The sequence below is a fragment of the Tachyglossus aculeatus genome, chromosome 21 (assembly GCF_015852505.1).
Source record: "Tachyglossus aculeatus isolate mTacAcu1 chromosome 21, mTacAcu1.pri, whole genome shotgun sequence".
Taxonomy (NCBI): Eukaryota; Metazoa; Chordata; class Mammalia; order Monotremata; family Tachyglossidae; genus Tachyglossus; species Tachyglossus aculeatus.
The window spans coordinates 32,234,462-32,247,736 of record NC_052086.1 but is presented as its reverse complement, the minus strand read 5'-3'; the positions used below and the strand labels follow the sequence as shown (position 1 = coordinate 32,247,736).

At 43.1% G+C, this 13,275-nt stretch overlaps 1 protein-coding gene across 3 annotated transcripts in view; it reads left to right on the top strand.

Annotated features, from left to right (window-relative positions):
• STX2 (syntaxin 2) overlaps positions 1-13,275 on the top strand; it is a 71,060-nt gene that overhangs the window by 28,725 nt on the left and 29,060 nt on the right. For all 3 annotated transcript variants that reach the window (XM_038763709.1, XM_038763708.1, XM_038763710.1), the window contains exon 3: positions 6,721-6,820. In XM_038763709.1, coding sequence (XP_038619637.1) covers positions 6,721-6,820 — 100 coding nt within the window. The remainder of the gene's footprint in view (positions 1-6,720; positions 6,821-13,275) is intronic.

Genomic DNA, 13,275 nt, shown 5'->3' with positions numbered 1-13,275 from the left:
CAAGACTCGGCACATAGTAAGCGCTTAAATACCGTTACCATTGTTATTATTACTACAGGATTAAGGATGTTGATTTATAGAGTGACCGAGGAGGGAGATGTTTTGTGGAGGTTTATGGGGAGAAAAAAGAGAACCATTGTTTTGAGCACTTCGCAATTGTGTTGGAAGCTGACCCAGCTGTAATGCTCTGTCTATGTAATATCCTGTTGATTCTAAGTGGGTTCTGTCCAGCAACTTCCTCTGCATTGTCAGCAGCACTGCCCGCCTTCTGCTCTAGACAATGTTGGATGGTCTAGGTGAGTTCAGAGGGCAAAATAATCTTTTTCACGCTTCCTGCCGTATGTCTGCAATTCGTTTTCCTTTCAAGAGGAGGGACGATTATGAAAAACTCAGCACCGGGAGAAGTAAGATCAATGGACCGGAAAGGGAATATGAGAGGAAAAAGAGAGACAAAAACACAGAATGAGAGAAGTTTATCTCTAGAAATTCTTTGCTTGCTTGGATTAGTGAGACTTTAAATTTTTTTTTATGGTATTTGTTAAGCACTTACTATGTGCCAGAGACTATAATAAGCACTGGGACAGATACAAGCTAATTGGGTTGGACGCAGCCCCCGTCCCACATGGGGTTCACAGTTTTAATCCCCATTTTACAGATGAGGCACAGAGAAAATAAAGTGACTCGCCCAAGGTCACACAGCAGACAAATGGCAGAGTCAGGATTCGAACCCAGGTCCTTCTGACTTAGAGGCCTGTGCTATTTTTTATTTCTTTTTAATGGTGTCTGTTAAGCACTCACTAAGTTTCGGGCATTGTATTAAGTGCCACCCTGCTTCTCTGACACAGTGAGATAACTTTAACCGTAATGATAATTAATTTAATAAATGGGAGTAGCAACAGTATGTAAGTGCTTACTGTGTGCAGAGGACTATACTAAGTGAAAACGCACACGTGGGAATTAAACATGGTCTCTGTTCCTTGTGGGGCTCCCAATCTAAAAGTGTATTTTCATGGCTAGCTCATTAATTACACTCACAGTTTATAAAAAAAGTGCCAATACCCTCAAATATGTTAGGCCAATAGACAGACGTAGTATGATTGAGTCAAGGGAATTAACTGCCACGAATTAAGTGGGGCAACATTTTTGAGTTGGGATCCCATTCAGGTTCTGATCACTAAGTCAGTGCTGCCGACACGTATGCATTGCTGGAGCCTTCTTATCTTGTGAATGAATCCCCTCGGGGAAATAGCTAATTTAAGATGAGGTACAAGTCTAAATTTAGGAAGTAGTAAGAAAGCTAAAACTCTAGCAGATGTATTTTCTTGACTTTGTCACCATCCCTGTTTCACTTGGCAACCAGACAAATAGCATTGTAACATGAAAAAAATGCTTCTATTTTGGAACGTCGTTTCTTTGAGGAATTACTGCAGGATGCTTAGAGAAGCAGCGTGGCTCAGTGGAAAGAGCACGGGCTTTGGAGTCAGAGGTCATGGGTTCGAATCCCGGCTCCGCCACATATCTGCTGTGTGACCTTGGGCAAGTCACTTAACTTCTCTGAGCCTCAGTTACCTTATCTGTAAAATGGGGATTAAGACTGTGAGCCCCACATGGGACAACCTGATCACTTTGTATCCCCCCCAGCGCTTAGAACAGTGCTTTGCACATGGTAAGCGCTTAACAAATGCCAACATTATTATTATTAACAGTATTATTAAAAGTCAACATCTCCTAGTAAAATGTGTGTCCGTTGCTCTATTCTTCCCAGATTATTCCTAAATATAGAATGTACTTCGCTTCTACCAACTCACTTCTTGATTGCCCCTTTAAATATCCAAATCTCATTTTCTTTAGTGGCAATGCACTCTCCTTGTTTTACAGAGACCTGACTTAGTGGACTGTAATGATCTCTTCTTTGTCCTAATCTTCCGTAGTGGCCGACCGGCCTGATCTAAAAATTCTTTCCCGCTTTGGTTTTACAGATACAGTATTGTCCTGGTAGGAAGGCATACCGGCTTCCTCTTCCGGAGTTTCCTGTGCTGGTTTTTCTTTTCCTCCTTAATAATAATAATAATAATGGTATTTGTTAAGCGCTTACTATGTGCAAAGCACTGTTCTAAGCACCATTAGACTTACCATTTAACTGTGGATGTCCTGGATCCCCTCTGTTAACCAGCAGAGGCAGAAAGGCAACTCAAGTAATGGAAAGTAACTCAAGATGAAATCTCTCACCTTCTCTCTAGATCTCCCCCCTCTGCCTGTGCTTCTGACCCCATCCCTTCTTACTTTTTAAAAACACGCCCCCCTCCCTTTCTCCCTCCTTGACTGCCATCTTCAACCGCTCACTTTCCAATGGCTTCGTCCCCACTGCTTTTAAACGTGCGTATGTATGCCCTATCCTAAAAAAAAACCCTCCCTTGACCCCACAGCTCCATCCAGTTATCGCCCCACCTCGCTCCTGCCACTTCTCTTCAAACTTCTTGAAAGAGTCTTTTTTAAGGGTATTTGTTAAGGGGCTTACTATGTGTCAAACACTGTTCTGAATGCTGAGGTAGGTACAGGCCAATTTGGTTAGACACAGTCCTTGTCCCACATGGGGTTCACTAACTAGCAGGGAGACCTGGTATTGCATCCCCGTTTTACAGTTGAGGAAACTGGGGCACAGTGAAGTCAAAGGACTTGCTCAAGGTCATACATATGGCAGAACTGAGATTAGAACCCAGTTTTTCTAACTCCAAGGCCTGTGCTCTTTCCACTAAGCCACACTGCTGTTGTCTGCACTTGCTATCTCCAATGCCTATCCTCAGATTCTCTCGTAGATCCCCTCTGATCTGGCTTCTCCTCTCTACTCCACAGAAACAGCCCCCTCTCCAAGGTAACCAGTGACCTTCTTCTCACCAAATCTGTTGGCCTCTACTCCATCCTAATCCTCCTAGACCTCTCAGCCACCTTTGACGCTGTAAACCACCCCCTTCTCCTTGAAACTTTGTCAAACCTTGGTGGATTCACCGACACTGTCCTCTCTTGGTTCTCCTCCTATCTCTCTGACCACTCCTTCTCCATCTCTTTTCCTGGCTCCTCCTCTGCCTCCCACTTTCTGACAATAGGGCTAGGTTCCCTTCTATTCTCTTTCTACACCCTCTCCCATGGAGAACTCATTTGTTCCCATGGCTTTGAGTACCATCTCTATGCAGATGATTCTCAAATCCACATTTCCAGCCCTGACCTTTCTCCTTCTCTGCACTCTCAGATTTCCTTCTGCCTTCAAGGCATGTCTACTTGATTGTCCCCTAGGCACCTCAAATTAAACATGCCTAAAACTGAACTCCATGTCTTTCTATGTCTTTCCCATCACTAGATAACACCACTATCTTACCTGTCTTGCAAACCCATAACGCTAGTGTTATCTGCAACTCATCTTTCTCATTCCACCCGCATCTTAAATCTGTCACCAAATCTTGTCAGTTCTATCTTCACAGCATTGCTAAAATCCTCCCTTTCCTCCCCATTCAAACTGCTCCCAGGTTGGTCCAAGCACTTATCTTATCCCACCTTGACTACTGTGTCTACCTCCTTGCTGTTTGTACATATTTATTACTCTATTTTATTTGTACATATTTATTCTATTTATTTTATTTTGTTAATATGCTGTCTCTGTCCCCCTTCTAGACTGTGAGCCCACTGTTGGGCAGGGACTGTCTCTATATGTTGCCAATTTGTACTTCCCAAGCGCTTAGTACAGTGCTGTGCACACAGTAAGTGCTCAATAAATACAATTGATGATGATGATGATGTAGAGGGAGAGGAAGTGGGGGAAATGAGCGCTTAATTAGATAAGGCCTCTTGGAGGAGATGTGATTTTAATAAGAAGCAGCGTTGCTCAATGGAAAGAGCCTGGGATTTGGAGTCAGGGGTCATGAGTTCAAATCGCAGTTCCGCCAATTGTCAGCTGTGTGACTTTGGGCTGGTCACTTCTCTGTGCCTCAGTCACCTCATCTGTAAAATGGGGATTAAGACTGTGAGCCCCCCACCCCCCCACCCCGCCCCGTGGGACAACCTTGTAACCTCCCCAGCACTTAGAACAGTGCTTTGCACATGGTAAGCGCTTAATAATTGCCGTTATTATTAATAAGGCATTGAATGTGGGGAGAGTGGCTTGTCAGGTATGAAGGGGAAGGGATTTCTAGGCCAGGGTCAGGATGTGGGCAAGGGGTCGACGGTGAGAGAGATGAGATTGAGGTACAGAGAAGCAGTGTGGCCTAGTGGATAGAACACTTGTCCTCTGTGTGACCTTGGGTAAGCCACTTCTCTGTGCCTCAGTTACCTCATCTGTAAAATGTGGATCGACTGTGGGCCCCACATGGGACACGGACTGTGTCCAACTTTATAAGCTTAGAGAAGCAGCGTGGCTCAGTAGAAAGAGCACGGGCTTGGGAGTCAGAGGTCATGGGGTCTAATCCGAGCTCCGCCACCTGTCAGCTGTGTGACTTTGGGCAAGTCAATTCACTTCTCTGGGCCTCAGTTACCACCTCTGTAAAATGGAGCTTAAGACTGTGAGCTCCACGTGGGACAACCTGATCACCTTTTATCTCCCCCCAGGGCTTAGAACAGTGCCGTGCACATAGTAAGTGCTTAACAAATGCTATTATTATTATTATTATTATTATTATTATTACTCCAGTGCATAGTTTAGTTCCTGGCACATAGTAAGTTCGTAACAAATGCTGTAAAAAAGTGAATTGGTTGGGGCTACAGGAGCGAAGTGACTGCACTGGGTTGTAGTGGGAAATTAGTGAGTTGAGATTGGAGGGGGCAGCGAGTGCTTTAAAACCAATGGTTAGACATTTCTATTTGATGTGGAGGTGAACCCGAGGTTCTTGAGGAGTGGGGAAAAATATGGATTGAATATTTTTTGTAGAAAAATCATCCGGACACCGAAGTAAAGTATGGATTAGAGTTGTGAGAGACAGGAGGCTGATGGAGCAGTCAAGGCAGGAGAACATAAATGCTTTGATCAATATGACAGCAGTTTGGTGAAGAAAGGGCAGATTTTAGCCATGTTGTGTAGGATTTGGTGTCAGATTTAACGTGCGGGTTGAATGAGGGAGATGACTTGAGGATAATGCCACAGTCATGGGCTTGTGAGACAAGGAGGGTGGTAGTGCTGTCTACAGTGATGGGCAAGTTAGTGGGAGGACAGGGTTTGGGAGAGAAGATGAGTTCATAGATTCGTATTTAATGAGCGCTTACTGTGTGCAGAGCACTTTGGACATGTTTGCAGGTTGTTGATGGGACAACCAAGTAAAGATGTCCTGAAGGCAGGGGGAATTTACAAGACTGAAGTGAAGGAGAAAGATGAGATGGTTGGAATTGTAGATTTGGGAATCATCCACATAGAAGTGGTAGTTGAAGCCATGGAGAGATGAGTTCTCCAAAGGAGTGGGTGTAGACAGAGAAAAGAAAGGGACCCAGAACTGAGCTTTTTAGGAGAAAAAGGAGGAACCTGTGAAAGAGACTAGGAATGAGTGGAGAGAGAGAGATAGACAAACCAGGAGATGACAGTGTCGGGGAAGCCAAGGTGAAGTAAAGTTTCCAGGAGAGGGGAAGTGTCGAAGGTGGATTAGGTGGTTTAGGATGGAGTAGAGGCCGTTGGGTTTGGCAAGGAGGAGACCACTGGAGGCCTTTGAGAAGGCAGCTTCAGTGGAGTGAAGGGGATGGAAGCCAGATTGCAGGAGGTCAAGGAGAGAATTGGAGGAGAGGAAGTGGCAGCGGCGGGTCTAGGCGACTCACTCAGTGAGTTTGGAGAGGAAAGGTATGAGGGAGATGGGCCGATAACTGGAGGTTAGCCGTGGGGGTCAAGGATGGGGATACCGTGAGCATGTTTGAAAGCAGTGGGGAAGAAGCTATTCGCGGTTGAAAGCTGAAGATGGTGGTCAGGGAGAAAAGAAGGGAAAGCGCAGGTTTTTTTGATAAGGTGGGAAGGAATGGGGCTAGGGAGGTAGATTTGGAGAGGAAGTGGAAGAGCTCATCTTGAGATGGTGCTGGAAAGATGAGAGAGTTGAAGAAGGGGCCGGAAGAGGGAGGAACTCAAGGGGAGCCAGGGAGATTTTAGGGAGATCGTACCTGATGGTTTCAATTTTATCAGTAAAGCTTGCGGCCTGGTCAGTAAGGGCTAAAGTTTGCGGGGTAGGGGAGAGCAAGCCTCTCATCTGCTATAATATCCCTCCGATCCACCGATTTCTCTCTACTCACATGACTAGCAATCTTATTCAATTTCTGGTTCCGACTATCTGCTGAAGCACCCTCTTTCCCAGCTCCAACTCAACCTTTTCCCTTTTCAGTCTATCTTAATGTGAGGTTCTGTATGCAAAAATCTCAAATTATTTCCAGTGGTAAAAATCACCTTCAGGGGAGGCTCAAGCGGCTCCCTCGTCCCGCTGGTTATTTAGTCTCCTCTCCCCACCAGCTACAGCCAAGAATTCAAGAGACCTGAGCTACCAGTACTACAGATGGTAAATGTGAGCTTTCTCACCCTAGCCAAAAGGCTACAGCTTGGGACCTTTTTAAATGGACCTTTTATCCCCCCGTCATTCCTCAACCCCCGGTGCTATTAAGAATGTTTGGATTTATGCTTCATTTTTATACACTCCTCAAAATAAATGTATCCCGAAAAGTAAATTTCAGTCCCACTGCCTCTATTAACATTCTCCCCCTTTTTTTCAGGTTGAGGACCTTCGGAACAGTATAGCTAAAATTGCGCAAAATGTTGAAGAAGTAAAAAAAACCCACAGTATCATCCTTTCAGCACCAAATCCAGAAGGAAGTAAGTGTTTGCATTTTATTGTTGGTTTCCGAATGAGCATTTGTTTGTAATGAATGTCTAGGTATAGATTATCTTACTTTTCTAGAGTGTAGAAAAGTCCCATAATTTGATTGTGAAGAGCTGTATGAATTAGGTAATTCTTTCAGTTGAATATTTGAACAACTATAGACAGAGGGAAATATTTTTCTTTCCGGATCAGCTCTTCTTAATACTCTCTGAGGACAGAACAGGGAAGAAATGGATTTTGTGCAAAGTGAGAGGTAATTAGGGTAGAGGGAAGGAAAAATAAATACTGCATTGTTAAATATTAAAAAGGTTACCTGAAGTGGATTGTGGCATTTCTTCTCCGGACAACTGTGAACATAGGTTGGATTCTCTTTAGTTTGGTCCAGTAAAAAGTGGGTCTCTCAAGGCATATTCCAGACATAAGATTCTGAAATGGTAGTGCCTTCTAGTTTCCACTCTTAACGAAAAATACGGTGGCAGTTCAAAGTGAAATAGTTAATTTTTTTAAAGCTCCTACACATTTTAAAATTTACCAAGTGTCTCCAGCCCGGACAGCAGAGTACTGGGCACTCTAGAGGTGAAATCATAGTTTGTGTTCATTCATTCTTTCATTCATTCAGTCGGATTTATTGAGCGCTTACTGTGCGCAGAGCACTGTACTAAGCGCTTGGGAAGTACAAGGTGGCAACATATAGAGACGGTCCCTACCCAACAGCGGGCTCACAGCCTAGAATTAATATTGCTCAGCAGAGTGGTCTAATGGGAAGATCCTGGCTTGGGGTTCATGAGACTCGGATTCTAATCCTGGCTCTGCCACTTCCCTGACGTGTGACTTAGCGCAGGTCACCTAACTTCTCTGTGTCTCCATTACCTCATATCTGTAAAAATGGAGTTAAAATACGGTTCTTCCTCCCTCTTATTCTCTGAGCTCACCGCTCCCTTGGAGAACTCATTGTCTTCTGTGGCTTCCGCTACCATCTCTACATGGATGATTTCCAAATCTACATCTCCAGCCCTGAGCTTTCTCCTTCATTTCCTCCTGCCCTCGGGACATTTCTACTTGCATGTCCCTCCAGCTCATCACACTTAACAGGTCCAAAACAGAACTCCTTATCTTCTCACCTAAATCTGGTCCTTGCCCTGACTTTCCCGTCACTGTAGACAGCACCACAGTCTTCTCTGTCTCACAGGCTTGTACCCTTGGCATCATTGGAGAAGCAGCGTGGCTCCGTGGAAAGAGCCCGGGCTTTGGAGTCAGAGATCATGGGTTCAAATCCCGGCTCCCCCACGTGTCTGCTGTGTTACCTTGGGCAAGTCACTTAACTTCTCTGAGCCTCAGTTACCTCATCTGTAAAATGGGGATTAAGACTGTGAGCCCCACGTGGGACATCGTGATCATCTTGTATCCCCCCCAGCGCTTAGAACGGTGCTTTGCACATAGTAAGCGCTTAACAAATGCCATCATTATTATTATTATTATTATTATTCTCCGTGCCTCAGTCACCTCATCTGTAAAATGGGGATTAAAACCGTGAACCCCCTGTGGGACAACCTGATCACCTTGTAACCTCCCCAGCGCTTAGAACAGTGCTTTGCACATGGTAAGTGCTTAACAAATACCATCATCATCATTCCCAATTTATCTCTCTCATTCAACCCACGTACACAATCTGTCCCCAAATCCTGTCCGTTCTACTTTGAAAGCATTGCTAAAATCTGTCTTCTCCTGTCCAACCAAATTGATACGACGTTGATCCAAGCACTTATCCTATCCTGCCTCGACTACTGCATTAGCCCCCTTGCTGCCTTTCCTTTTAGACTGTGAGCCCACTGTTGGGTAGGGACCGTCTCTATTTGTTACCAACTTGTACTTCCCACGCGCTTAGTCCGCACCCAGCAAGCGCTCAATAAATACGATTGATTGATTGATTTCCCGCAACCTGTCTCTCCCCACTCCAGTCCATACTTCATTCTACCTCCCAGATCATTTTTTAAAAAAAAATTCTGCCTGTTTTCCCACTCCTCAAGAACCTGCGGTGGTTGCCCATCCACTTCCACATCAGACAGTCCTTACCGTCGGCTTTAAAGCACTTAATGACTTTGCCCCCTTCCAGTTTACCTCTCTGATTTCCTACTACAGCCCTGTTCACTCACTCTGCTCCTCCTCTAATGCAAACCTACTCACTCTACTTCATTCTCATCTATCTCACTGCTGACTCCTTGCCCATGTCGCGACTCGGGCCCGAAACTCCCTCCTCCTTCGTGTCTGACAGACTCCCACTTCCCAAACTTTTAAAATCGCATCTCCTCCAAGAAGCCTTCCCCTACTATACCCTCATTTCCCTTATTCCCTTTCCCTTCTGTGTTGCCCTTGGAGTTGTACCCTTTATTCACCCCACACTCAGCCTATCCGGACTTACGTACATATCGGTAATTTAACGCTTGTTCCTCCATCTAGACTGTATCATCATCATCATCATCATCATCAATCGTATTTATTGAGCGCTTACTATGGGCAGAGCACTGTACTAAGCGCTTGGGAAGTACAAACTGGCAACATATAGAGACAGTCCCTACCCAACAGTGGGCTCACAGTCTAAAAGGGGGAGACAGAGAACAAAACCAAACATACTAACAAAATAAAATAAATAGAATAGATATGTACAAATAAAATAAATAAATAAATAAATAGAGTAATAAATATGTACAAACATATATACATATATACAGGTGCTGTGGGGAAGGGAAGGAGGTAAGATGGGGGGGATGGAGAGGGGGACGAGGGGGGGGGACTTACGTACATATCGGTAATTTAATGCTTGTTCCTCCATCTAGACTGTATCATCATCATCGTCATCATCATCATCAATCGTATTGAGCGCTTACTATGTGCAAAGCACTGTACTAAGGGCTTGGGAAGTACAAATTGGCAACATATAGAGACAGTCCCTACCCAACAGTGGGCTCACAGTCTAAAAGGGGGAGACAGAGAACAAAACCAAACATACTAACAAAATAAAATAAATAGAATAGATATGTACAAGTAAAATAAATAAATAAATAGAGTAATAAATATGTACAAACATATATACATATATACAGGTGCTGTGCAGGGAATGTGTCTACCAACTTTTATATTGTGGAAGCAGCGTGACTAAGTGGAAAGAGCTCGGGCTTTGGACTCAGTGGACATGAGTTCAAATCCTGGCTCCGCCAATTGTCAGCTGTGTGACTTTGGGCAAGTCACTTAACTGCTCTGGGCCTCAGTTACCTCATCTGGAAAATGGGGATTAAGACTGTGAGCCCCCCCGTGGGACAACCTGATCCCCTTGTATCTCCCCAGCACTTAGAACAGTGCTTTGCATATAGTAAGTGCTTAATAAATGCCATTATTATTAGTATTAGTAGTAGTAGTATTACTAGAGAAGCAGCGTGGCTCAGCGGAAAGAGCATGGACTTTGGAGTTGGAGGCCATGGGTTCAAATCCCGGCTCCGGCACTTGTCAGCTGTGTGACTTTGGGCAAGTCACTTAACTTCTCTGTGCGTCAGTTACCTCATCTGTAAAATGGGGATTAAGACTGTGAGCCCCCCGTGAGACAACCTGATCACCTTGTAACCTCTCCAGCACTTAGAACAGTGCTTTGCACATAGTAAGCACTTAATAAATACCATTGTTATTATTATTATTATTATTATTATTATTATTATTATTACTCTCCCAAGTACTTAACACAATGCTTTGCGCACAGTCTGTTGCTCAGTAGTATGACTGACGTGGAACAGGGACTCTATCCAATCAGCTGATATATTTTCCCAAGTGCTTAGTACAGTTTTTGATATACAGTAAACACTTAACAAGTACCACTTTATTATTATTATTATTATCATTATTAGAAACAACAATGATAAAATATCAGAATTGTTTTCTTAAATTGAATTTGCTTTTCAGTCTTGGTAAAAATACAATTTCTGGATGGATTTTGTCATTTACAGCTTTTTACAATTCTCTATTCCTAGAATCCCAATGAGTTCCTAGTACTTCTATGAAACCTCTTTTAGCTTATTGCTTATGTCTTTCCCCAATGAGATATAGACACTGTCTGGTACAATGTGATTAAGAAGTGAAACAATGAACCAGTGATTAAATGCTCTGAAAATATAGAATGCACTACAAAAAACAATTTATATTTAAAAATAAGTGTCTCATTGAAAGATCCGTGCACAAAGAGATCTTATTCCATTTGACATGACTTTAAATTTTGCTTCCCTTTTTAGAACACTAAAATATTATGACTTGACTAATGTCAAATGAATTTAAAAAGCTTGCCATAAATCTCTGTGCAAGAAAATATTTATTTGTTGCTAGGTAAAATATTATGTTCCCATATAGAGAGTATCAATAGTTTAATAAAAACAAGTCCCACCAAGCTTGCTCCGAAGCAAGGTTTAATCTTGGTGCTTAAAATTTCATTTAGGAAATGTTTCTTATTTTAATAAATTGTTTGCTTAATATCTTTGAAAAGTTGTATTCCTCAACTACTGATATTTCTCATATTACAGAAAACTCATTATTTCATTCATATTTTCCTCCTAACTTCAGTTTACAATAATCAATCAATCAATGGTATTTATTGAACACTTACTTTCTGTAGAGCACGTTAAGCAGCGTGGCTCAGTGGAAAGAGCCCGGGCTTTGGAGTCAGAGGTCCTGGGTTCAAATCCCAGCTCCGACAATTGTCAGCTGTGTGACTTTGGGCAAGTCACTTCACTTCTCTGTGCCTCAGTTCCCTCATCTGTAAAATGGGGATTAAGACTGTGAGCCCCCCATGGGACAACCTGATCACCTTGTAACCTCCCCAGCGCTGGAACGGTGCTTTGCACATAGTAAGTACTTAATAAATGCCATCATTGTTATTATTAATATTCTTATTACTATTATTACTAAGCTCTTGGGAGAGTTCAATGCAACAGAATTAGCAGACACATTCCCTGCCCATAATGAGCTTACAGTCTAGAGGGGGAGATGGACTTTAATATGAATAAATAATTTATAATATAAATTTTAAAGATATGTGTATAAGTTCTGTGGGGTTGGGAGTGGAGCAAATATAATAACACAGTAATAATGTGGTATTTAAGCACTTCCTATGTGTGAAGAACTGTACTAAGAACTGGGGTAGGTAATAATAACTATTATGGTACTGTGAAATTTACTATATGCCAAGTGCTCTACTAATTGTTGGGGTAGATACAAGATAGGTTGGACACGGTCCCTGTCCCCGAGTTTCACCGTCTAAGGGTGAATAGGTATTTTTCCCCCAGATTAACAACAATAACAATGATGGTATTTATTAAGCGCTTACTATTTGCCAAGCACTGGGGTAGATACAAGGTAATCAGGTTGCCCCACGTGGGATTCACAATCTTAATCCCCATTTTACAGATGAGGTGACTGAGGCGCAGAGAAGTGAAGTGACTTGCCCGAAGTCACACAGCTGGGAAAAGCGGTGGAGCCGGGATTAGATCCCACGACCTCTGACTCCCAACCCCGTGCTCTTTCCACTAAGCTGCGCTTGCTTCTCTTTTTTAAGAGATTCCGGATGAGGAAACCGAAGCAAAGAGAAGTGAAGTGATTTGTCCAAGATTACGTAGCAGGCACGTGGCAGAGCGTGGATTAGACCCCAGGAATCTATTAAAAAAAATTCACTTTATCATTTATGACAAACGGTTAAATATATTGTGAGGGATTTGAAAACTGAGTGGTTAAAAGAGAAATAGCATCTTTAAAAGGATGTGATTACTGCTGGCGATCAATCAGTGGTATTTATTGAACACTTACTGTATGCAGAGAATTTACTAAGCACTTGGGAGAGTATATTGCAACAGAGTTGGTAGACATGTTCCCTGTGCACAAGGAGCTTACGGTCTAGAGGAGGAGACAGATGTGAAAATAAATGACAGATCTGTTCATTGGAGTGAATATTGTGTGCTTAAATGGTACAAATCCAAGTGAAAGGCCGATGGTGACAGAGAAGGAAGAGGGAGGTGAGGAAATGAGGACTTGGTTGGAGAAGGCCTCTTGGAGGAAATGTGATTTTTAATAAGGCCTTGAAGGTAAGGAGAGTGGTGGATGTCAAGGGGGAGGGAGTTCCAGACCAGAGGCTTAAACCAGCTTAAAGTATAAGGTATCTTTTATACTTTATCCCCGTGAATGCCTATGTAATTTGCTTCTATTTAGGTGCCATATATTCTATGGAAGAACCAAAAGTTCAAGCTCTCATTCCCGAAACGTGATTCTTTTTCTAATGGTAGCTATTGTCTACATCATCATCATCATCAGTTGTATTTATTGAGCGCTTACTGTGTGCAGAGCACTGTACTAAGCGCTTGGGAAGTACAGATTGGCAACATATAGAGACAGTCCCTACCCAACAGTGGGCTCACAGTCT